Here is a 25,746-nt window from a genome sequence, read left to right as displayed (position 1 = left end):
GCATGCGCAGGTGTCTTGCGCTACCCGGAAGTGCCTGCATAAACGTGTAAGAATAATGGAATTATTTTGCTGCTGAATATTTTTTTTAGTTGTTTTGATTTTTTTTTACACGTACAAAGCTGATCGAGCAGGTAGATCATAGGTTTGCTTTTGTTTTTCTTTCTTTTTTTATACCAGGTTTATTTAGTTGCCTATAGATAATTAAAAAAAAAAAAGTTTTGAATGCTGGATCTAATTAATTAACTAACCTGAATGCTTTTTAGAGATCACTGCATAGACTGGCATTTATATCTCTGTATCTCTGGTTCTGGGTTATAAATGTCTGTCAGTGTAAGTCTGAAACGTGTTATAGTAAATAAATGCGTCTGATTTGCTCGCTTACTCAGAATGCCAGGCTTTGAGTTGGAGCAGGTGGACGGAGGAGTAGGAGGAGAGCCCATTGACCTGCCACACGGAGACACTGTGATCGGGAGAGGACCATTTCTGAGCGTGAGACGTTTATTTCAGTCTATTTATTACTACAAGATGGTGCATTGACAGAATGTAAAACATATGCCATTGATCTCTATGGCGCAGGCTCCCAACCCTGGTCCTCTAGATTCCTCTGTCCTGCCTTACACATATTAGTGTTTACCTTGCTCTAATACCACCTGATCAAACTAATCAGCTCCTTAACATTCCTTCCTGAGCTGAGGTTGATGTGGAAGAGCAGGGTAAACACTACAATATCCAGGACGAGTTGGTTTCTCCATGTTCAGGGTTGGGGAAATGAAAATGACCATCACAGGTGAAATGTTTGAGGAGTAACTTCAGAATCCCGGATCAAACTTTCACTTTCAGTTGCACGAGAAAACATTTTCTCCTGTCGTAATTGCAATCTCAGTCCTCTAGATGTCGCTGGTGTGTCTCAGGACCCACCGGAGCCCACCGAGTGTTTTTACTCAAGAAATTTCTCCCCAAAAACAATTATGGTAACAGTTAAACGTTAACAGTGTGAAGAGTTCTGGCTGATGGTTTCCTAAATAGAATACGACAAGAGTCTAGTGGTCTCTAATGGCTGTGGTGTAATGGTAATGTAATGGACCGAACATTTACTATCATCTGTAATGATTCTACGCATTTATCATGAGGATATGTACGTATCAAATATTCAGCCTTCATGCTGAATTAGATCATGCATGCGGTATACACCGTATGGCCAAAAGTATGTGCACCTCTGACCATCACACCCTTATGTGGTTCTTCCACAGTGTTAGAAGCTCACAATGTCTCTGTATGCTTTACAATTTCCCTTCACTGGAACTAAGAACCTGTTCCAGGACGACGATGCCCCTGTGCACAAAGCGAGCTCCATGGAGACATGGTGTGTTCAGGTTGGACTGGAGGAACTCGAGTGTCCTGCACAGAGCCTTGACTGAATGAACACACATGTGTTCGTTTTATAACTGCAAAGAAGGAATAAATCTTGAATGGGACGTTCAACAAGGGCATATGAATGTTATGACCAGAGGTGCACATACTTTTGGCCATAGAGTATATATCTCGAAACCATCATATTCTGATGGAAATGTGTTTATTGCCCAAAAATGAAACAATATTTGTACTAACAACAGTTGCCACAGAGTTTATGTTTCCCGCCCAAGACATGTCCTTGCTCTTTTTGTTTTGTACTGAAGCGATGAGGATAGTGAGACATGTTAATGAAGGGGTTTTTATTTTTATTTTGACACTGTGAGACATACTTATCTCAACAAAACTGATCTCAACATCAGACATTTCAACGTGTTGGTTTATGAAATGTGTTGAAAAACGATTTCTTTGTAATGTATGAGAAGTGAGTGTATGTATGAGAATGGACTTTCTGTCTGTCCTCGAACAGGTGAGCGATAAACGAGTGTCCAGGAACCACGGCATTCTGGAGAACGTGGACGGACGGCTGCGACTCAAACCCGTATGTGCTGAAGGGCCCTTTTCCTCTAATCTCATCTGTGCTGATGCTGACTTTATTGTGCGCTGTTTATTATGCTGTGATGGAGGGATCACACGAGAGGGTCGCACATCAAACAAAACGCACCATCAAAAAGTCTTTGATGTCCTGCTGTCTATCTCTCTCACGCTCTCTATCGCGCTCTCTCTCTCTCGCTCTCTCTCACTCACTTGCTGTTTCTCTCTCTATTTCTCTCTCTCTCTCTCTCTCACTCACTTGCTGTTTCTCTCTGTATTTCTCTCTCTCTCTCTCTCACTCTCTCTCACTTTTGCTGTTTCTCTCTGTATTTCTCTCTCTCTCTCTCTCTCTCTCTCTCTCTCTCTCTCTCTCACTCACTTGCTGTTTCTCTCTGTATTTCTCTCTCTCTCTCTCTCACTCTTTTGCTGTTTCTCTCTGTATTTCTCTCTTTCTCTCTCGTGCTCTCTCTCTTACTCTTCCTTTTCTATTTCACTCTGTATCTCTCTCGCTCTGTTTCTCTCTGTATCTCTGTCTCTCTCTTTGTATTCCTCTCTCTGCCTCTCTCTCCCTTTGTCTGTTTCACTCTGTATCTCTCTCTCTGTTTCTTTCTCTCTCTCCCTTTGTCTGTTTCACTCTGTATCTCTCTCTGTCTGTTTCTTTCTCTCTCTCACTCTTCCTTTTCTATTTCACTCTGTATCTCTCTCTATCTGTCTCTCTCTTTGTATTGCACTCTCTCTCTCTTTTTCTTTTTCTCTCTCCCTCTTACTCTTCCTTTTCTATTTCACTCTGTATCTCTCTCTCTCTCTATTTCACTCTGTATCTCTCTCTCTCTCTCTCTGTATTTCTATCTCTCTTTGTATTGCTCTCTCTGTCTCTCTCTCCCTTTGTCGATTTCACTCCGTATCTCTCTATCTCCCTCTCGCTGTTTCTTTGCCTCTCTCTCTCTAGTCGTCTCTCTTTTTCTATCTCTTTGTGCATCGCTCTCTCTCTCTCTCTCTCCCTCTCTCGCTCCCGTTTCCCTCTCTTTTTGTGCCGCTCTCAATCTGTCCCTCTCTCTCTCTCTCTCGCTCTCTGTCTCCCTTTCTGTCTTTTTCTGTGTCTCTCTCTCAATCCATCTCTTTCTCACTCTCTCTCCCCCTCTATGTTTATTTGTCTCTCTCTCTGTGTGTCAGTCATCTCTCTCTCCCCCCCTCTATGTTTATTTGTCTCTCTCTCTGTGTGTCAGTCAGTAACTTGGTCCGTGTACTCTACAGTAAACAGCGTGTACGACTCCACCGCAGTAAATATTTTGACCTCTCTCATCTTACATCGCGTTTTCTTGTTTTGTCGTTGTTACATTAGCTCGGCAATCGCGCCGGGGAACCGTTTGTCCTGACGGTTTGTTTAGCTCTGTGACGGCTGTGCGTTCCTCACAATGGATTCCGGCTGCTCATTTCTCCGACATCCCCGTTATGATCTGCAGTTTTCACAGGCGTGCAGAAGAACTTCATTTGCAGCTCAGAAGCGTGCCGAGCTCTATGATGAGCTCGGGTTACAGAGCGCCGATGAATACACACACACACACACACACACACACACACACACACACACACACACACACACAATATACGTGTGTGTACCATATACAAGTATAAATTTATACATACACACATGCACGATGATCAGACGGATTCTCCGAGCGATTGTCGATTTTTTTTTTTCGTCTGTAATTTTCAAATATAAACACCGGCTGCTGCAGCGCACGCTTCAATCTGTAGCGAACACGTCGGCCTACGTGTACGTTATTACCACCACACGGAGAGCAGCGTGTCAGGAAGACCCACTAGACGGCGCCGTATTGCGTGTCCGAGGAGTGATGGGGATCGATTATATCAACGGGATCTGTCATAGCTCCTCCGTGTGGTCTCACACAGCTGTTACACCGGGCCATATCAGACGATCGTCTGGTAGAGTACGGCGTGAAACAGCTGGCAAACGCAAACGACCGATTTAAACGTCCTTTTAATCCGTCGCTGGTGTCAAAGACGCGTCGAGAGAAGAACGACGTCTTATGACATCCCTAATATGCTCTGATTGGTTTCTCTCTGTAATGTAAGACGTGCGGCGGTCTGGGAAAACCGGTCGGATATCTGGGTGGGGCGACTGGGTTTTTTGTTGCCTATAACATCCTTTTATATTCCCCCCAAAGCGACATGGGAATGTTTTTATTTAATTCGGCTACTTTCTAAACTTACCTTGGCGTCTGCCTGAGAAGATCAGCGTCGGTTAATTTAGTCGAGAAACGGACGTAAGCTTAACCGGTTCTGTTTGTTATCCGATATGAGCTGTCCCCGGTGTCCTGGTGAAATTCCCCCATTGGCTCTTCTCTATCATGGCCCCGTGATAATAATAATAATAATAATAATAATAATAATCCCCATGTCTGCACTGGCTACATCACTCTCCTCTCCTCTCCTCTACACTAATAGCTGGTGTGTGGTGGGGGCTCTGGAGCACTATGGCTGCCGTCGCATCATCGTCCAGGTGGACGCTACACACTAGTGGTGGTGGCCACACACACACACACACACACACGAACACACGCGCACACGTTCACTGTTCATCCGAGATCTGTTCAGCCTCACGCTCTTTCCACTGCAGACGCACGTGAACCCCTGCTTCGTTCAGACGTCTCCGGACGCGTCGCCGCGACCGCTAGAGGAGGACCGATGGCACTGCCTGAAGGACGGCTCCATCTTCTCCCTGCTCCCGGGGAAATACATCTACAGAGTGCGTGCTGTCGCAGAGGAAAGAACACCCAGGTGACCCTCACAGTGAAATACACACAGAGCGATTGGGCTTAAATCGTTAACTTGTAGACAGGCTTCCGGCGGAATTGAACATTTTGGACCAAAAGACTTTGCAGCGCTCGCTTATTTATTTATTTATTTGTTTACTTATTTATTTATTGATTTAGATGATTACTTTGCCACATCGTACAAGATCCCGATAACATTCTATAACGGACGTCTTCGTGTCGCGGTATACGTACCGTTATATGAAGAGCCTCTGACGGTAGACTTGGGGTCGAACACAACGGCGTACGCTCTGCTTTACGTCATGGATCAGCGTGACCCCGCGAAGTAAACGTTCTTCAGCGTGAGCTCGAGTCGATCGGATATTTTCCGTCCGTCAGCGGGTTCCGTTTCGATTTTAGCTTCGCGGTGCCCGTATTCGTAGCTGAGATTCCCACGCCGTCCTCCTTCTCCTTCCTAATGTCGGCGGACGAGCGTCACAGAAGCACTCGCGCTCTGCTGAAATCTTCTGTATGAGATTTTTTATTTATATATATATATATATATAAAATATATAAAACGTATATGTATATAAACATTCTTGTTTAGAAAAATTTCTATACATTTATAGCACTACTTGTTACATCATTACCCTGGCATTAAATTACAAAAAAAAACTGATAAACACTGCGTTAAGTGGGTTTACGTTTTTTTTCTCTTCTGACTGCCGACTCTCTCTCTCTCTCTCTCTCTCTCTCTCTCTCTCTCTCTCTCTCTCTCTCTCTCTCTCTTTTTTTTCCTCTCTTGGAAATTCACGGAAAAGAAATACTGGATTTTTTCCCCTTTCACTGTTGGAGCAAATGCTAATGCAAAAAGGAGATTTGCTCTGGTCTCCCATATCCTTCTCTAGAAGTTTACCCTGCTACAGTGTCGTTTACTTGACGCACGTATGTGCACGAACACAATCCGTTATAGCTGATGTATCGTGTAGCATGACAACGTATTTTTCTTTTTTTTTTTATTTGGAAATATCTCGAATATGGTATTAAAAAGTATTACATTTGACGTGCTGATACCTGCAGATACCCTGGTGTATAATACAGAATCCCAGTCGCACTACATGTCGCCCAGTATGCTGTGTCTGTCCATAAGGTACAGCCCGGGTGCTGACCGAGACATGGTTTAGATTCGAGTGCGTTTTGAAGCCGGAAGTGTCCCGATGCGACAAAATACCACGTTCGAAGACGTACTGTGTGTAAAAGAACCAACAGTCTGATGTCGGCAGGAATCTCACCTCTGTTGAAAATTCATAGCCGAATATCAGTTTTTGGGGTGGCCAGGGTGGGCAGAACTCCCCCCGACCTACGCTCCTCCCGCCCAAGAACACCACCCTTATCTCAGCTCCTGGTGGACATTGTTTTCAAAAGTTGTATTTTTTTTTTTCCGCGAATTTAAACACCGAGTACAACCCGAGCGCGTGTTTACCACCGAAACCAAAAACACTCCGGACGCCCTTTTAAGATTTGTTTAGTTTAATCATCGATCCCGCGGGCTTCATCGTCATTCTCGCAGCCAGCGCTTTTCCATGTGGCCCGCAGCTGACGGGGGGAGAAATAAAAAAAATGCTAATTCGTTCTGTAGCGCATTCATGAGGAAGTGATTCACGACGCTGTCGCCGGCATGCGTTTAAAAGACAAAGCGTCCGTGCGGGAAGAGCGAGAATTAAAGCGTTGCTCAGGGCTCAGAGCTTCTGTAGACTTCTTGGGAAATTTGGCTAGAAAATGTGCTTTTTCCTGACGAAACCCCCATAACATCCCTCTGTCCTGCTGGCATATTCCACATAAAAAGAAAATTCCAAATGATCTCAGGTTCAGCATTTTATCCAGACTGATTTATTATTATTTATTTATTTTTCTAAGGACAGGCCGTTCCACTGTATTTCTATCCTACACGTAGTAGTGGAGTATTTCGCAATGTGAACTATTTGCATTGTGCGAGTTTGTTTTCTTATAAGAAGATGAAAATCTACTGGGTTATATCTCATAAATGCTCCCTCTACGGTTCCAGATGATTTCCCAAAGCTGTGCGGGCCTCATGTCCGTATTGGACCGTGATATCGAATACGCGCGGCAAACAAAAGACGCTCCAGTTCTCATTACTCTCTGCTGTCACACAAATATCGTGTCTTGGATCGGGATTACACGGGGCGTCCGATGTCTTCGCTGATTTGAACATCCTCCCTCGCTTCATTGCTGATTTTAAAAAAGGAGAAAAAAAAAAAAAAGGAGCCAAAAGTGACATGTTTGATTACGTTTGAAGGTATGGGGAAATAAATCCGATTTGTTTTGTCACCTGTCTAAGCTGAACTGCACAGCGCAGAAGAACTGGGGACAGATTTGTTTTGCCTGGCAGGTTCCTGGCAAACCGTTACTTAATTGAATTATCATGCCGTTAAAAAAAAATAAAATAATAAAAACCCCCAAGTCCAAAAGCTTGTCACGGGCTTTGTAAAAGTTGTGAAATTTAAGGGAGAAGAATCTCAGAAAGCACATATTTTTTCTTTATTACAACAGGAACAGCCAGGGTTTTGAGGAGGAGGAGGCGGACGATGAGGTGATGGAGATTGAGATGGTGTCGGAGACGGAGCAGAACTCTAAATCCTCCCGATCGTGCGAGGAGACATTAGCGTACACTCCTCAGGCCAAGGACAGTCCGTCTTTCGTCTACGAGTCAACAACGAGAGCGGACCCTGCCGCGTCTAAACAGGTGGGGTTTAAACGCTATAGTTACCTGGAAAGGGTGTGACCGGGTGTATGGCCAAATGTTTACACTTATAATAAGCGCCACTCTTCTGGGAAGGATTTCCACTAGATTTTGGGGCGTGGCTACGGGGATTCCTGTTCATTCGCACGTTCTACGAGGGCGCTAGTGAGGTCGAGGTCAGGCACTGATATCGGGATGTCGAGGAGGCTCCAGTTCCAGTTCATCCCGAAGGTGTTCAGTGGGATTGAGGTCAGGGCTCTGTGCAGGACACTCGCGCTCTTCCAAGCTTAACACGGCATGTCTTCACGGAGCTCGCTTTGTGCATCGTCGTGCCGGAACCGGTTCGGGTCTGTCGGGTCCCGGTGAGGGGAAATTGTGACGCTACAGCATACAGAGACGTTCTATACAATTGTGAGCTTCTAACTTTATGGCAACAGTTTGGGGAAGAACCATATATGGGTGTGATGGTCAGGTGTCCACATACTTTCGGCCATGTAGCGTATCTAAAGCCTGTTCAAGTCCTTTAAAGGTGCGATAAGCAACATTGTCGGGTTTGGCTAGCAGTGCAGCTCTTGAGACATTACCTACACCTGACCTTTCTTGTGGTTCTAAGTGACATCATACGTCACTAGCTGTAAATTAGATCTATAGAAGGAGCCTGTTTTTAATTCCCTTTAAATGTGCAATGAGCAACGTTTATACAACAGTTCGATCAAGCGCCGTTCCACTTGTGTGTTTTGCTACATAAAAACCCAATTCTAGCAATGGTTCGTCACGTTAAAGCCGCTACTACACTTACTACAGGCTGTCAGTCAGTCTCTGCGTTACCATGGCAGCAGGCGATGCTGTATCCAGCTGTGTCTTCTTTTCAGAAACTATTTCCATTGACGGAGCAAAAAAAATCAACAAAAAACATTTGGGCCACATTGAGTCTGAAATGTCAGTTACTTCATATTAATTTCTTCTGAATAGAACTGTTGCACGAAAGGAATACCGCGCTCCCCTTCGTGCCGTCGTAGAGCATGTACGATTCTTTTTAAAGCGGCAATAAGCAAAATCCAGCAACATGTTCAGTTCTTATAGCAACACCTCACCTACACCTGACCTGTATTATGCTTATAACTGTTGCTAGCTGTGGAATATAGTGGCCTGGAAGGAGTGTGAAATATCTCGAGCCTGTACACTTTCTTTTAAAGGTGCGATAAGCAACATTATCATATTTAGCTCTCGTGGGAACTCTTTACACATCACTGCTCCTGACCGGTCTTACTGTTATAACGGCTATATCTGTACATCCTTGGCTGTAGTTTAAATATGTACTGTATAAGGGCTGGAATGGGTATCTAGTAGATCCATTTCCTTTTAAAGGAGCAATAAGCGACATTCTGAGGTTCGGCTCTTGTAGCAACACTTTACATACAGCACCGCACCTACACCTGACCTGTCTTACGCTTATAACTGTTGCTAGCTGTAGAATATAGTTTCTTGGAAGGAGTGTTAAACATCCAGAGCCGGTACACTTGCTTATAAGGGTGAACGGTATGATTTTCATGCGCGGCTCTTACGCCAACTCCTTATGTCACCACACGGGTATTTAATAACCTTTCACTGTCAGTAAAACGGGATATCATGATGTGTATCTTGTATTGTCAGTACGGCTTCCAGTATCGCGGTATGATATATATATATATATATATATATATATATATATATATATATATATATATATATATATATATATATATATATATATATATATATATATATATATATATATACTTTTTTTTTTTTTTTTCATGTCGCCCCCGCAAGCACTCGTAAAATCTCTTCGAGCTTACGTGAATGTGATGTTCATCGATATCTCAGCTAGCAATCTTGGGGCGTTTATGCCTCTTCCGAGCCTACGTAATAGTTTTACCAAACTCGGATGGGGGGGTGGGGGAGCCAGATTGTTTATCTATTATTCCCCATTCTAGTATAGTCCAAACCTCAATCCCAGCAGAGAGACCCGCCGTACCTCCTACCCACCCACACGCTGATATAAACCTTCCACCTCTCTGAGTAATCGGCGGGAAAGAGGGAAGAAAAGAGCGAGAGAGAGAAAATGAGAGAAGAGTCTGTTAGAATATCAGAGTCTGTACGGAGCATGAAAGATTATCCGATTAAAGACTTTCACAGAGCAGAAAATATACAGTAGTGTCCTCATTCTGCTGAGAGATAACTTACGATTCGGAAAACTTGCACCGAGAGGACTTGGAAACGCTTGGAAATGTCTCTTTTTTTTTTTTTTTTTAGAATTAAACCGAGTCCAGATGTTGGGCATCCGAAACAGCGCTAAAGCAGGACATAAATGTGAAGTATTTAAGAAATGTAATCAAGCCAGAAGCTGGCACATTGTGCAAGAAAGGAAAATCTGACTCCGATGAAACATCCGTCTTTACACGGATGCGTTCTGGACGGCCGAGCTCTGGAAGAATGTAGCTATATCGAGTATTTCAAGTTTTACGAGCCCGACTTGTGAATAGCTACAAGCCTCCGGCCTTTAAAACCTTCACCCAGCTTGTTTACCCAAGCAGCAGATGAAAAACCGTACAGATTAGTGACCGTTGAATAGAAAAGTCTACCGGAATGAAAGATCATGTAAAGTGAACGCGTGACCGGGGTCATGTCCGGGCTTGAGGTTTAAATACGAGTAAAAGGAAAAGGGGCGGAACAGACGTGTATTGGTAAAACTTTAGCGGTGTTTTATTTTTCGACACAGGCTTCCGAACGGGTTCTCTGCTTTCGCCGTCTTGGAAATCCTACACGGCTTCGACGTGTAACCCTACGCGATTTATTATAAAAGGATCAAACGTGTAGCGGTTTTTAAGAATGAAACATCGGGGAGCCCGAACACCGCTAAAGCGGGAGTAGGAAATGGATTCCGGTAGAACGTGTGTGGAAAGCTACCTGTTGAACATCCCGAGAACTCTTGAGAAACACTTCTACGCAGGCTACACGACACCCATCTAAGCCTTTCCTGACGACTGACGTAAACCTACATATACGTTCATAAGGGCTTATTCCAAACTCGGGCAGCTCTCCTAAAAGCTTTGTGGTTCTTTTAGAACTGGATTTTGGCGTCAGGTTGATTCTAAAAGATTCAATTCCAACAGAAGTCAGAAGACACCTTCGATCTACTTTGATGTCAGGTTGAAAGGCTTATAACAGGCGTGAGTTGTCATAAGAGACTGCTTTTTCTCATTTAAACACCAGTTTTAATATCCGGTTGATTACGAAGGCTTATAATAACGGTCAGTAAGAGTCGTGAGTTGTCGTAAGAGACCGCTTTTGTCAAATTTGAACGTGAAGTCGATATAAAAGCTTACAGCGACGGACGTGAGCCGTCATAAGAGACTGCTTTTGGTCATTTAGACATCAATTTTGACGTCAAGTTATATATATAAAAGCTTATAACAACAGCTGTAAGCTGCCATAAACACTGCTTTTGTTCATTTAGACATCAGTCTTAGTGTCAAGTCGATATAAAGGCTCATTCCATATGTCATAAGAGACACCTTTTGTCCATTTTACCATCAAGTGACATTTTTCTTGTCGTAAGGCTGCTCTCGTGTCACCTCACTAGCTTACCGTTGCACTAAGTCGGCCCATAATGTGTCAGAACCGCCTTACGTCGACTCGACAAACCGGTCCTTACGAGCGCTGATGCCTGTTTTAAAACAAACCATTTGAAATGTTTTCTAAGTTGGTATCGGTTGCCAGAAAGGGTTCATGTAGCGCTATGAACGCCATGTCTGTCTAAACAAAGTGTCGCTATACGATTCAGGTAAAGAAGGCCCTCGCAGTGTGAGGTCGTCATTCGACTCGGTGATTTGCGGACAAAAATGACCGTCGTGGGAGCTCCGTTAAGGCGTTCTAATCGGTCGCTTTACTCATAGGCCGGAAAACGTATATAACCGTTCCCGAGAGCGTCATTAGAATGCCACTGATGTTGTCCGTAGTCAAATAAAACTCTTTTATTTAAAGGTAAGGTAAGGGGTGGTGGTGGTGGTGGTGGGGGGTGGGGGGGGGGATGGGGGGGGTTCATAACTCATTAGTTACAGGCTTATGAATGTGTCATGCCGCTCTATAACCACTGCCTGTGTTACCGGACTATTTAGGTAAGGGCGATACTGGGAGTTCAAGGACATCATATGACGCTTTCTAATTTAAGGACCGAGTCTAACCATCCTAATGTTGTGAAGGTGGTGTCACAGGCGTCTCATTAAGGCGTTACGAACAGCCCGTCACGTTACTCGGAAGATGTACACGAGTCATTAGTGTGTCACTGATTTGCCTTAGATACTGTAATTAAATAAACTATTGTGTCGTAGAGATCAGGGGTTTATATCTAGGTGTACGGAGGTATAATGTAGCTCTATAACCACCACACTTAAGTAAAGTGCCATCAAAGTATTTATCTGAAGGAGTGGATCGTTTTCAGAAGTGATTTGAATTTCTGTGTGTGTGTGTGTGTGTGTGTGTGTGTGTGCAGGTCGGTGGCGATCCTCTCTCTTCTTGTAAATCTGACACTCCTAACTCTCTGACTCCTCGTAAACAACGAGTTCTTCCCGCGTGGATGATGGACGTCGCTCCTGCAGCCCTGAACACATCACCAGCGAAAGGTATCGATAAGAGAACACCGCGTTCGCTCCAGCGACCTCTCGGATCACTCAGTGGACCTTTTCCCAGCGTCCAGGGTCTTGTACACGGTCGCCTGCTGTCTGCGGGACATGTCCGAGAACCTGAGTTTGAGAGGGAGATGTCTCAACGGGAGGGGATCGGGGAAGCAGACGGCTACGGGGGAGGGGATCGGTGACTTAGTTAGTCAGTTTGCATTCTCTGTTCTCCTCCCCGGATATTTTTTTGTTCGCTAATGCTAATAGACGCTAGGTACTCTTACACCATTGACTTTGTTCAATAAGCTTCTTATCGGTCAGAAAGCTACGCGCGCGCACACCTACACCGTCAGCCTCCTTAAAAATACCGAAATCTACGAATATTCAGAAATACGCAATTGGGGAAGACCTCGTCAGGTCTTCCAGCTTAGCCAGCTACTGAGCTAGCTCGAATGTAGCACAGGATTAATTGAAACAATTCAAAACATGTTCATATGACAACCATGCTTTTGTTCATTCCGTGACATTCGCGGAAGTTAACGAAGCATGCGCGATATTTCACACGCGATAGGTTTCAGCTGCTGTGATGATCATTTAATGGTCCTGTGGGACACTTTTTTTTGTTTTTGTCTACAGGGGTACCGAGTAGACGTGGACCCATCGTGGATTCTAGCGATACCGATAACTGATCAGAATTTATTCAGACAAAATGATTTAAAAAAACAAAAAAGGGTTAAGTAGCCGGGGAAGCTTTCCGTCATACACTCCAATATATATATATATATATATATATATACAGATGGATCAAAATCTGGAGCTCATGTGTCAGCTGCTTTTGTGGTGAACCATTGGAAAAGTAGAATACAGATTCCTAACCATATTTAAATTCTGACTGCAGACGCCAACGCTATTATTTTGACGCGGGATCATTATTTAACACAACTTCTCAACAATGGAATTTCCTAATAATAATAGCAGGCTCGAATCTCTTCAGACTCTGGCGTCGCTTAAAGACGAACGCCCAGCTTTCGTCGAAAATTGAAATGGACTGTGGTCTTTGGAGGCACAGGATTGAGAACGTTTTTGTCGGGTCCCGGGGCGTTGTGGGATTCCAGTGGATGAGCGAGCACGTGCCGCTGTTGACGAAGCCTCCGTCTTCAGAGCTTAAAAAACCGTGCCCCGTTCCGTCTTCAGACCTCAACGTCGTTATTATAAACGCTTACGGCGTCCGAAAACGGCAGATCAACGTATTATAAATAGACGTCATGTAATCAGGCGCGTAGCCGGTAGAAATAAACGTCGTGTCCGCTCGGATCGTCTCCGGGACCGGATCGTCTCCACCCGTTTCCGATTAAGCCTAATTTTAAGATTAAGTCTGATGTCTCTGAGGAACATTTTAATGGACTGTGATGGGTTCCTCGGTTCCTCTAACTCCTCTAAGGCTAGGATTTATTTATTTTTTTATTTTTTAAAAACTTTTGTAAATTCTTTATATTTTGTTTCCCGCCATGAAAACAGCCACGATCGCTGGCATGGCGTTAAATTGCAAACGAAGAAATATTTTTCAATGAATACTCGAGTCAAAGGTCGTTTTTTTTTTTTTTTTCTTCTAAATGAAGTTCTAAGGCTAGACAGTTTGTCTTTTCAGAGCTGGGACTTTTGCGTCAAGAGATTTCTGTTCTTGTCTCGTGTTAAAATTCTCGTCGGCGATCATCGGATAACGTGCTAACGACACGGTGGACGGAGATCCGATTGGAAAATGTCATTCCTTTAATGGCAAAACGTCTTCTCTTTTTTTTTTTTTTTTTTTTTTTTTTTTTTTTTTTTTTTTAAATCTCTTTTTTTTTTAATCATTTGATGATGATGATGATGATAGAAAATGACAAGATCTGAGTGAGTATAATACGAGAAGACGAAACCTTCCCTGGAACTTTTAAAAGTGGCTTTTCAGTATGCGTGGTAACATCTTTTTACTCTTTCCTTTTATGTCACCGTGGCCTTTTTGAGACATTTCCTCTCCTATAAACGCTGTTCAGTGGAAACTCTTCACTGAAGGAGACCCCATGCTGTTTTACAGCCCGATAAAATCTCAGCGTGTCGGCGCCGGCGGCCGCGACCGCCGACGTTTCTTCTTCGCACAGAGATGTTCAAAAAGCTCGTCCATTTATTTATTTTTATCCATTTATTTCCCCTCCCTTTTTTTTTTTTTTTTTTTTTTTTTCCCCCACCTTGCTCGCTCTTTCTTCTGCTCACGGTCCCGAGACTCTCGAGTCTCTTTTGCAAAATGGCTACTTTTCTCCTCAGACCCGAGGAGTCGATCGATCGTTCTTTTCGAGTTCGGGGGCTTGAGGTAATCCCGTCAAGAATACGCCATTCTTCTACTAGAAAAGCTCTTACATTAAGGTTTTGTGGTGTCCTTGCACCACCTGGAAACTGGACAGTTGAAGACCCGCCCCCCAATCATATCATCTTCAACTGTCCAGGTTCGCCTCAAGGTTAGACATGCTCATATGGTTCTGCCTCTTACCTTAAAATGTATTCTTTGCTGTTTAAATATCTAAAAAAAAAAACCAAACCCCCGTCCAGATCGATACGTCTCTGCGTTAAAATGTACACGTTGGCGTAAATTTCCGGTTCTGATTTAGAACCGGTGAGAGATTTGGACTCTTTTTGTTTGGGGTTTGTTTTTTTTTCGTCCTTGCGCTTGCCTTCATGTGATATTTATGTCTTTTGTCCAGCCGCGGCGAAACGAGCCCCAGCTCGCACAGTCCGGAACACGCCTTCATCCAAACACCCGGCAGGACCCAAACGACCCCGGGCTAGGCCGCCTTCGTTATCAGGAGACGAGGACGAGGAGAAAGGGGTCGAGGAGGAGGAGGAGGATGTGGAGGAAGGGTGCAGCAAGGCCCCCAGAAAGAGAGCGAGGAGGCTGAGGAGTGACCCGGAGGAGAGCCAGGTACACGCGGAACCTGGAACGCTGGATCGATGGATCTCATGAACGACCTTGTACTGAGTCGGCTTGTACGAGGGCATATAACGCTATAGCAACAAACGTCTCGAGTTTTATTTCCTATATTAAAAACGCAAGGTTTTAGATAAAGATTTAAGACACAGCGTCTTTGTCTGGGTTAAAGATGACGTTAGCGTTAGGGAACTGGCGTGTGAGATCTCTTCGTTGACGGCGAGCCTCGGCTTCCTCGTGGTGCCACGTCTTTACGCGGTGATCCTTCTGGGCACCAGGTGATAAAATCATTCACTTTTCAGCAGGACCAGGTTCCGGTGCCAAAGTCCAGCCGAAGGAGGCCAGCGGAGGACGAAGACGCCGACGCGGCGCAGAAAACAGATGACGGGGAAAATGTGAACGAAAGTAAGAGAGCCGAAGACAGTCAGAGGTCCAAAGCTGGAGGCTCAACCTTAATGCGGGAAGGCGGCGAAAACTCCCAGACAGGCGTGCAGCAGAAGGCTAAAGTGCAGCGCAGGACGCCGTGTCCCTATGGCACCTCCTGTTACAGGTACTAATCCAAACCAAATACTTATTCATTTATTTATTTATTTATTTCAGAAGTATTCTCCATGTGAAATCCAGCCCCCGAGCAGCATCTCGAGCGATTTAATAATGATTTGTTTGATGTTGCTTATTTCCTCCAGTTTTAAGATAAGACCATTTTATGGCTTTCTTTCAAATTTTTTATTTATTTTTTATTTTTGGTTAAAATAGGAGAAATGAAATATAAACTGTCACCAAAGATGAATAGGGTCTACTGTTGACCTGCCGCACTCTTTTTTAAAAATTTTTTTTATTTTTTTTTTTAAATGTCCACGATCGACTGTTTTATGGCCGACCGTTAACGAGCCGAGAGCGCTTCGCAGTTTCTGGACGAGTCCGTGGTGAATCCCGCATTAATCTTTCATCCTTTAAGTAATTCTTCAGGCTTGAACGTGCACGCGACGTATCGGTTTACGATGATTAATCTCCCCAGACGTCTCTCGGTAAAGCAAACTTATTTTCTTTCGCTGTACCGCACTGGACCCAGTGTCCCAGAGCAACTTAAAATCTTCCCACAGATCATCCTAGCTAGCAGAGGGGGAGAAAGCGAGAGAGAGAGAGAGAGTGTGTGTTCATTGTGATGCTCGTTCGACCATTTAACCTCGCTCTTTAACAGCCCTGGTAGGCTTCGTTTATTACACACGATCGTTTAGACTTGTATTGCTGTCGAAAGGATCCCGCTCTCCGAGCCAAGATCAGTGAAATACAACTTTCACAGCTCGTATTTCACCACGAAACGAGCGTCCGTCGAGCCTGAGGTTACGTCACGTGGCGTTTCATGGTCTTGATTTATTTTTCTTGAACTGTACTTTCGGGTCGTTTTGTTTAAAGAGATTCCACATTAACTACTAAATTTGGGAGTCCAGATTTCCCTCGCGGGTTGTGAGGCATTGTTGACTTTCCTTATATGGTATGAGAGTCTTTTTTACTGATTTCAGTAACGTGACTGAAATCAAGTCTTTTTTTTTTTTTTTGGGAGACTCCCACCGTATCCGAGGTAAACGTCGATGTTTCGGACAGTTTCGTCTTATTTCCACGGTCACTCGGCATTTTACGGCGTTTGCACAGAAGCTTTAACGGATGCGTGTTAGCTTATCGCTTAGTGATTACCTGGCATGTGTGTGTTCCCCGTGTCAACCCGGTTTCCCGGTTGCTTAGCAACAATATCGTCGGCTTAAACCAATCGGACAGTCAGAAAAGCGTTCATGTTCTTCCTCCAGGAAAAACCCGATCCATTTTCAGGAGTGCAGTCACCCCGGCGACGGCGACTACGAGGACGAGCAGGACGACGAGGACGGCGAAGACGACGATCGGCCGGAGTGTCCGTACGGCACCGACTGCTACAGGTGGCTTCGGTTAACGTGATGTTTTCCGCCCGGGTCTCGTTAAGACCTTAACGCTTTACTAGCAGAAGTTTTTCTTCCTTCATGATTCCGAATGATTTCACTAAAACCACGTTGCCTTTGAGGAAGAAAGTAGCCATGTCTCAAATGCGCACTGTTAATCCTGGACCGCTCGGCTCTCGGATCTCTCAGCCTGTCGACACGGTGGAAGGGGCGGAGCCAACGGACCGCACGATTGTTGAAATACCGAGCGAGAAAACGCATTTTGGGTTGAATTTGAACTCCGCGCATGGCGTCCTGGCGCAGGCTAACGGCGTGATGTAAGGCGTAGTCGCTTGTCATTGCCAAGCTGAAGTTTTCCAGCCAACTGTTTTGAAAAACGATTCGTTTCTTGAATGTTTTTTTTTTTTTTTTTCAAGAAAATGAATATATATATATTTATATATATGTATATTAGTCTGACCAGCTACTAAAACACTACTCAGACTGGTAGACCGCTGTTGGCGCATATCAAAAACCTCAAAATTACACACTCCATGAGTCCAAGAAAGACATTTCTGCTTGCAAGACTTTTCTGCTTTTCTCTTGTACATATTTTTCCAGTTGTAACTTAAAACATTTTTTTTATTCTTTAAACTTGCTTGTGTTTTTTTTTCTTTTCCACCAGAAAGAATCCACTGCACAAAAAAGAGTACAAACACACTCAACCTCCAGGTTTGTATTTTCCTCTCCGAATCTCAATGTAGCCCTTGTTAAAATCTGACGTGTCGTGACGAACGCCAGACTCGCCGCTGAATTTTAAACCCTCCCATTTAATACGGATTAGATACGCGGCCAGCTCGGACCAGATCGTTTTCTAGGGCGCTCGCCAAACTACGTCTGCGAACGCGCAACGACGACAGACGGAATTGACCGAAACGGAGGAGAGGGGATAAGGAAGGGCCGCAATGACGCAGTTTTCCGTATCTTTTCTTTTTTTTTTGTGACTCTCCCGCTTGGCTGTCCGCTCGAGACGCGCCGAATAAAAGGATATAGATTGGGCAGCTTTTACACGCAAGGATCTGAGAAGCCACTTGTTGTAATTACTCGCCTCTGTTATTCTGTTATTCACACCCACCTAGTTTACTCGCTTCCCTTTGAAATGGACAAAATGAACTCGCTTCAGATACTCCATACAGAAGACTCTGAATACACGCCAAGACTCGGGGTGCGCTGGACAATCCCGACAGCAGCCTTCTAGAACGTTCGTATCGAATCACAAACAATCCGTGCGACGTTTTCTGATCGTTTTTTTTTTATTAAAGGGGCCGTTTGTATTTTTTTTTTTTTTTTTTTTTTTTTTTAACACCCTCCGTCGGATTGAGCGAGGCGAATCGTCGTCGCGACCAAAACACCGACGAGTACGTCGTCTTCATTTCCCCCTCTTGCGAATCTGTGTGGCCGAGCGACATTGTTCCGGCGTACGGAGAGGAGCTCGTTTCAGGGCCAGAAAACCACACCTTAAAATAAAAAAATAAAAAAAACAACTGTTCATGGCTAGGTCTTTTTGTAAGTCCAAACCCGTGAGAAAATGACAAAGTTCTTCCAAGCTGGTTAAGTACCAGAGGACCTGATTGAGTTATTTGAATGAATCACCCGCTAGCGTTAATTGCGATGTTAATCGATACGAGACTCAAAACCGTGAAAGATGAGAACGATACGGGAGACTGGAGACGCCACGAATCTGCCGTATTTCATCTTAACTTGGATCTGTTACGTGACGTCGGGTGGGATTGGAAGGTTTTATTCATTTTAGGCTTGACGACTTCTTTTTTTTTCTGGGCCTGAAATTAGCTCCGCCTCCCGAGCCAGAACAGAGCTGCCGAGCTCGGTCGACCTTCCTTTAACCGTGTTTAACATTGGAGAAGACGTTTTGGTTCATTCGTCTGAAGGAAATGTGCGCGTGATTTATATACAGTATGGCACAGGTTTAGAAGTTTATATAGGAACGTTCGTGAATGCACAACGTTTTCACTCCTGACCAAAAAAAAAATAAAAAAGAAACACCAAACATTGATGGAGAAAAAAAAACAAAAAAACCCAAACACCTTGATGTCAAATCATCAATATTATAATCCAGCAAATCTGTAATACAGAAATATTTGACTTGTACTGGTCTGGAAACACTCCGCAACGTTACTGACTGCCGCTTTAAGATGCGTCGTCTAGGGGGAAAAAAAGGGATGTTTTGCTAGCCCTGCCCAATTATTTCACTTCAGCCTTCATCAGAACGCAGCGCGACAAACGTCACTCGCGTTTATCTCCCGGCTTTTATTACGGTTTGAATTCGGGGTAGTATTCCATTACCCGTGCCTATTAGAAACTCCTCCTACTTTTACAGGTAGACTTACGTCACAGGAAGAAGTCCTGAGATGGCTATGACTGATCGTCCATGACTGATCTGTGTTCTCGGGTCTAATATGTCAGATTCACCTCCATTAAACTTTCATTGTACAGCAAAGACGACCGCACCGGATGACGATGACGATGGTGAAGAACAAGACGAAGACCAGTATGAGAACAGCTTCGTTAATGACGACAGCGAGGAAGACGCCGTGGACGAGGATTCCGACTACGTTCCCGAGTCGGAGGACGACGGGAAAGAGGACGTTAAACGGCTGAAGAAGGAGGCCGAAGCCTTTCTCCAGAGGAAGAAATAACCGGAGAACCCAACGTTCTTCAGTTGGATTCCAAGCTAATCGAATGGGTGATGGGAAGATGCTGATGATCTGCGTTGGGGTAGAGGTGTGGTGTGGTGTGGTGGATCTGCAGGAACAGGAAGGCACCCCAACCTTCGAATGTATTTTCCCAAAGCGCTTCCAGATTTCCAGCCCCACACAGCCTGAGTAAATACGAGCAGAGGTCTTGCAGGATGGACATTTGTGTTTTAGGTCAGTCTGTGCAGCATCTGGACTCTGGAATGACTCAGACACAGGGATAAACTTAACCTGGCACTTCGCCTGACTGTTGTTGTTGGTTTTTTTGTTGTTTTTTTTTTCCCTGAATGTTTACACCAGTCTCTCTGGAGTCATTACTCAATACTGAAGAAATCTGTAGCCTTAAAGTTCACAATTTCACAGTAGGAACATCGTTGCCTAACACTCTTCTGTATGCTTAGCGTTACTTTCCCGTTATGTTGCAAAAGCTTTTATTTAAACGAACGTTCTTACTCCGTGCTCTTTTAGTAAACTTTCATCCCAACAATGTTCACGGTGTACCTGTATGTTATTTGACAGCGTAATAATAATAATAATAATAATAATAATAATAAAATTTACATCAATATATAAACTAAAATCCTACTACCGGTAGAAACTATAAAATACGCTGTAGCAAATGATTTTGAACATCCTAGCAAACAGAAAGAGGAAAAAAAAAACAAAAAACAAGAACGATTTTTTTCCCCCTGAATCTTCTTTTGGTTCACAAAGTGAAACCTCATCGTTTCTGATCTCCAAGAAAGCGCCCCCTTTACTCGGAGTTCCCATCCGGGAACAACGTACGGACATATTAGCTTATCGACGCTATAACGCTGAGGTTACAGTTCACGGATTTGAAGCGGTAGATGTACATCACTCATAACAGTTAGCTGGCTAGCTTGTTGCTAACCAAAGAAGTACACACACACACACACACACACACTTTTTGTAGGTCAAAAATGATCCGACTTCTCGCTTCCGAGGAAAGTCGAATGCTTCAGAAGTCACACAAAGCCAGAGTAACCGCTACCAGACGCAAATGTGCGTTTTTCTCACGCCTGGTGTCCTTTCCCCTTCGGTGAGTTGGCATTTCCTGGGAGGTAAGTTTTTACTTGCGTTCGTCCTGACCACTGGAAATACTCTGCTTTCGTGGATGTCGAACTTTATAAAAAAGAAAGCATTTTTTAAAGAGTGTAGATCCTGTATTTATTCGTTTTATTTATCATCTATCTCAAGGCGGAGGTATCCGATCTTTGAGTAGCCTTATGTGAATTCTCTCTCGTTTAATGTTAAGGAGTTGATTTGATCGGGTCCCACCAGGAGCTCTGTCCTCGTCCTCCTCCTCCAGACCTTTCATCTCTTCATCTTATTCGTGTACATTCCACGTCCTCCGTCACTTTGAGCGAAGAAGTCCTCATATCGCCCTCGACCACCATCTTCACACCGGCGACGGCGGCGTTCCTCGACACGACGTGCCACCGCGCACGTCTGGCCTTCTTGAGACACTTCGCAGCGTTGTTCCTCACGCTCACGAAGCACAGCGTGTTGATGACCCCGTTGCTCATGGCGATGCATTCGATGATGTAGAACGCGACCAGCGAATTGCGCTCTCGCGTAATCACCGACGGGTAGAAATCCCGCAGGAGCGCAAAGCCGTAATACGGCGCCCAGCAAAGCACGTAAGCCACGAGGACGGAAATCAGAGCGACGACGGTGCGTCGCCTACGCTGCAAACGCCGCTCGAGCTGCTCGGTCGGAAACCCTGGAAAGTTCTTGAACCAGAGTTCACGTGAGATCCGAGCATAGCACGATGCCATGACGGCCACGGGTCCTACGAACTCCACGACCAGAATGAAGACGAAGTAAGAGCGGTAGAGAAGCTGCTGGTCTGCTGACCAGATCTGCGCGCAGAAGATCTTGCTGCCGTGCGCGACAGCGCCCTGAGGGTACTCGTGCTCCGTGGCGAAGTAGGCCGATGGGACGGAGATGAGGACCGGGAAGATCCAGACTCCGAAGATGAGCCAGTAGGCCGTCTGGTACTTCATTCTCGGCTTCAGAGGATGCACGATGGCCAGGTATCTAGGAAAAACACACAGAAGCCGGGTGAGATCGTCTTCTCTACACCGATGCTCTTATTGTGTTTGGACCAACATGAAGCATCTGTGGGTTCTTTTAGAATTCCTTATTACAGAACATGGACCATCTCATCTACAGAAGCTTTTATGAAAACAGGCATTAAAGACAATGAGAATATTAACCATAATCGTCATAGAACCACTACTGAGAAGATGTTATTCGGGTGCTGGATCCATCCTGGTACGAGTGTATCACGTGCAGTAGCAGTGCTGAGTCTTTCTCAGGGTTGCTTTCTGTCTGGAGATTTTTGTTTGTTTTATTGTACCTTAACCCAGGAGTGACACTAAGGTGTTCAGCAGCACCTGATACGCCCGTACCGACGCCGAACACATGTCCGAAACGCGGTGGTCATCGTGCATGGCGACAAACGGGCTACACTCGGTGAACTCTGCGCAATGTTTGACAAATGAACTGAAGGAAACGTCAAACATGCAGGCGGAGCACACTTGCAAGCAATCACAAAATCGATTCTTGGCTCAGCGATGAATGACGTCGGAACCTGTTTGACATTTAGGAACGTTCCTCCTTTCGTGTATCGAGTCCCATGTGGCAGCAGTGATTCATTACCATCTCACCCATGAAGCAAACACCCTGGCCCTTATATATTCAACATGGCCAAAACGTCAGTTTTCCTCTCCGCTCCACTCCACAGTGTTGATAGAATTCCTCCAATCTGGCCACACCTACTTGGCCGTACTGTCTTTCCGCTTCAGGATCCGACAAACGGGAACATAATCGTCTTCGGTTAAACCTAGTTTTAAGATGAGGTGGCGTGTCGTGAGACGCACGGATGCACGTAGAAGAAGAAAGTAATAATAATAATAATAATAATAATAATAATAATAATAATCTGTGAGAATGTAAACTCTCTTTATTTAAGCGTCTCCAAGGATCTTTATCCCTAACATGAATCAAGCCTGAGACAGACATGGATCTATTCATAATCATTATCCAAAGCAGGCTGGGAAAAACTCAAAACCCGCACACAGAAACAAATAAAAACGACTAACCCAAGGACGTGGAGTAAGCGTAACACACAATAAACACGAGCACAATTGTGCAGTTACGCTAGGGAACATGCAAGACTGAAAGAAATGGGCAACGAGAGTCTACAGGAGATGTCCTTCTTACTACGGCATCATCCGTCTCAAATGATATAAAACTCGGACTCGGTTCCCGTCTGTATTCTACACAGTCGTCATTTTTAAAAAATAAATAAATAAATAACAATTCTTCTCCACTGCGTGTGAAATTCACGTCCTCTGTTCCTGATTCTTCTCTGGAGCGTTAACAGTCGTGAGCCACGAGTGTGAGCAGCGATCATGGATGTGTGGCCAAGGCAGAATCGGAGACCATCAGGACACCAACCGGACGTGCGTGTAACCGGTATCTCTCCGTAGCGTGCGTTTTGGGTAGGAAGGAGTAGCATGAAAAACACTGTCCCGTCCTGTCGATTTCATAATGAGCCTTTATCGATCACGTATACGTTACAGCACAGTGAAATTCTTTTCGTCGCATACCCTAGGAAGCTGGGGTCAGAGTGCAGGGTCAGCCGTGATACAGCGCCCCCTGGAGCAGAGAGGGTTAAGGGCCTTGCTCAAGTTGGGGTCAGAGCGCAGGGTCAGCCGTGATACAGCGCCCCCTGGAGCAGAGAAGGTTAAGGGCCTTGCTCAAGTTGGGGTCAGACTGCAGGGTCAGCTGTGATACAGCGCCCCCTGGAGCAGAGAGGGTTAAGGGCCTTGCTCAAGGGCCCAACAGTGGCAGCTTGGCAGTGCTGGGGCTTGAACCCCTGACCTTCTGATCAGTCACCCAGAGCCTTGACCGCCAACCACCACTGTCCCCACATTTCATTTCTAAAATCTGAGTGAACTTTCAAGAGAGGTTCTTTTTTTTCTTCCCCCACATATTTTACACATAGTACTTTCTGAACAGAACAGGCATTTGAACAAATGATTTAAATCACGGGGGCTTTTTTTTTTTTTTTTTTTTTTTTTGCATCCAGGGACCCAGTAAGTGTAAAAATAAACAAATAAATAAATAATCCACAGGCGCACCTCAGTACAGATTAATTTATTGAACATACTATAGTCCAACTATTCTAATATTAAAGACTCAAGAACGAAATGATAGTATTTGGGGTATTTCCTATCGAACGTTCGAGAGTTTGTTTTACTCCTGAGCCCTGGATACGCTTCACGGACCCCCGTGGACCTGTATGGTGTAAAATCATCTTTATAGTTTGCCATTTATTCATTTGGCAGACGCTTTCATCCGAAAGCGGAAAATAATCGGAACACATTGCCGAGCAAGAACCACAAGAGCCCGAGCACGGAACTTAAATCTGCTGATAGGGAATGAGTTACGCTAGCAGTCAAAACATTTGGACACATGAGACTGGACATGTTTACATTCTTTTCCTCATCTTAAAAAGACATATATATATATATATATATATATATATATATATATATATTTTAGAAGCTTATGGTTGTGTTTCTAAGACGTGTAAGTAGTGAACTCAATGCCCATGCACACATTCGTTTCAGAATTATAAATCATTTTTAATAAGTAGTTTTCTACTTAAAATTGAATTGTTTAATTTACAAATGAGGAGAAGGGGTGAAACAGTTTAAGAAAGGTCTCCATCAGGGTCTAAGCTTCATCGGGAACACCGTGAAGAATTCCGACTCTAACTTAAACCCATGAAAAGTTATTATTTAACACTTTTCCTGGTCACGGCAAATCCCACACATGTCGACGTCTTCGTGATTATCGTAACGTGAAGTTACCGTAGGCAGGTCACAACGTTCGGTTGATTTATTTCGGCGAGTCCGAATATCGGTTCGGGTCATCCTTATATCAGCAATCGGGAAAACAGTTGAGAGTCTAAACCAGGAAGTAGAGTGCAATGGTTAAGACCATAAAGCGCCATAGACAGAGAAAGGTGTCAAAGGCTTAACACGGGACAGGTGAACACATTAAGGTAGTCAACAACACAACGACAGGGCCGGAGCAGAGACGAGACTATAACAGAAACGAAAACACGTGAGTTCCGAGAGAGGGAATTCGTGACGATTCTTCTAAAATAGTACAAAACTGACACCTAAAGATGAAGAGCGGGTATGTCCAAACCGGTGAGGGGTACTGTACCTGCTCGTGGATTAAAGGATTTCCAAGGATCCAAACACTCACCTGTCTACAGCAATGGCCAGCAAGGCGTTGGTGGACACGTAGAGAGACACTGTCCTCAGGTAGTTGATCGAAATGCACAGGAAAATCCCATGGTCCCAGGAGAGTTGCTTAACGACATAGTAATCCACCAGGAACGGGCAGCACACGACCGCCACCAGGAAGTCCGACACCGCTAGGTTTGCGATGAGCAGGTTGGTGATATTGCGGAGTTTTTTGTAACGCACTAACGTGACGATGAAGACGCAGTTCCCGATGCCACAGACGAGCATGATGCACACCAGAACGATGGCGATGATGATGGTCGAGATGAAAAAGGCTCTTCCCTGAGTCGTGTCCGGAATCTGGTCCACGGGAATGTCGTAATCCAATGTAATGTCATAGCTTGCCATGTGAGGCTCCTGTGGGTTCTGTGACAGCTGACCTTGAGTCCACGTCACTGCCAGCAAAGTGTAGTTCCTTTCTCCCATCGTTTACCCTTAGTGTGCTTCATGGATCAAGGGACATTCGCTGCGTTACTCTCTCCCTTCTCTTTGTTCTCTAGATGTGCATTACTCTCTGGGGAAAGAAAAAAAAAAACAAACAGAAGAAAGAAACTCATTTCTCACAGTAGTCTGTATGGCATAAAGGAATTTCAGCCTGTGTGCTTTTTT

The 25,746-nt window shown here is 44.6% G+C and overlaps 2 protein-coding genes across 7 annotated transcripts in view; one reads left to right on the top strand and one right to left on the bottom strand.

Annotated features, from left to right (window-relative positions):
• On the top strand, positions 1–20,275 carry aplf (aprataxin and PNKP like factor). 6 transcript variants are annotated; one of them, XM_017457215.3, is made up of 11 exons: positions 1–131; positions 387–489; positions 1,880–1,951; positions 4,586–4,746; positions 7,293–7,485; positions 12,017–12,146; positions 14,879–15,096; positions 15,405–15,652; positions 16,908–17,033; positions 17,698–17,744; positions 19,527–20,275. In XM_017457215.3, exons 2-11 carry the CDS (start codon positions 388–390, stop codon positions 19,727–19,729), a joined length of 1,500 nt encoding a protein of 499 aa, XP_017312704.1. In that variant the 5' UTR covers positions 1–131; position 387; the 3' UTR covers positions 19,730–20,275. The 6 variants fall into 6 exon arrangements, with proteins under 6 accessions (XP_017312704.1, XP_017312706.2, XP_017312703.2 ...); XM_017457214.3 differs by having other exon boundaries at positions 9–46; positions 17,702–17,744; XM_017457213.3 differs by having other exon boundaries at positions 11–46; positions 15,408–15,652.
• prokr1a (prokineticin receptor 1a) overlaps positions 20,029–25,746 on the bottom strand; it is a 7,070-nt gene continuing 1,352 nt past the window's right edge. The window contains exons 3-4 of the mRNA XM_017457219.3: positions 25,097–25,651; positions 20,029–21,847 (exon numbers count right to left, since the gene is read on the bottom strand). Of these exons, the coding sequence (XP_017312708.1) occupies positions 21,130–21,847; positions 25,097–25,563 (1,185 nt within the window). The 5' untranslated portion in view covers positions 25,564–25,651 and the 3' untranslated portion in view covers positions 20,029–21,129. The remainder of the gene's footprint in view (positions 21,848–25,096; positions 25,652–25,746) is intronic.

This window comes from Ictalurus punctatus, chromosome 26 (assembly GCF_001660625.3).
Source record: "Ictalurus punctatus breed USDA103 chromosome 26, Coco_2.0, whole genome shotgun sequence".
NCBI lineage: Eukaryota > Metazoa > Chordata > Actinopteri > Siluriformes > Ictaluridae > Ictalurus > Ictalurus punctatus.
This window is presented reverse-complemented; position numbering and strand designations above follow the sequence as displayed.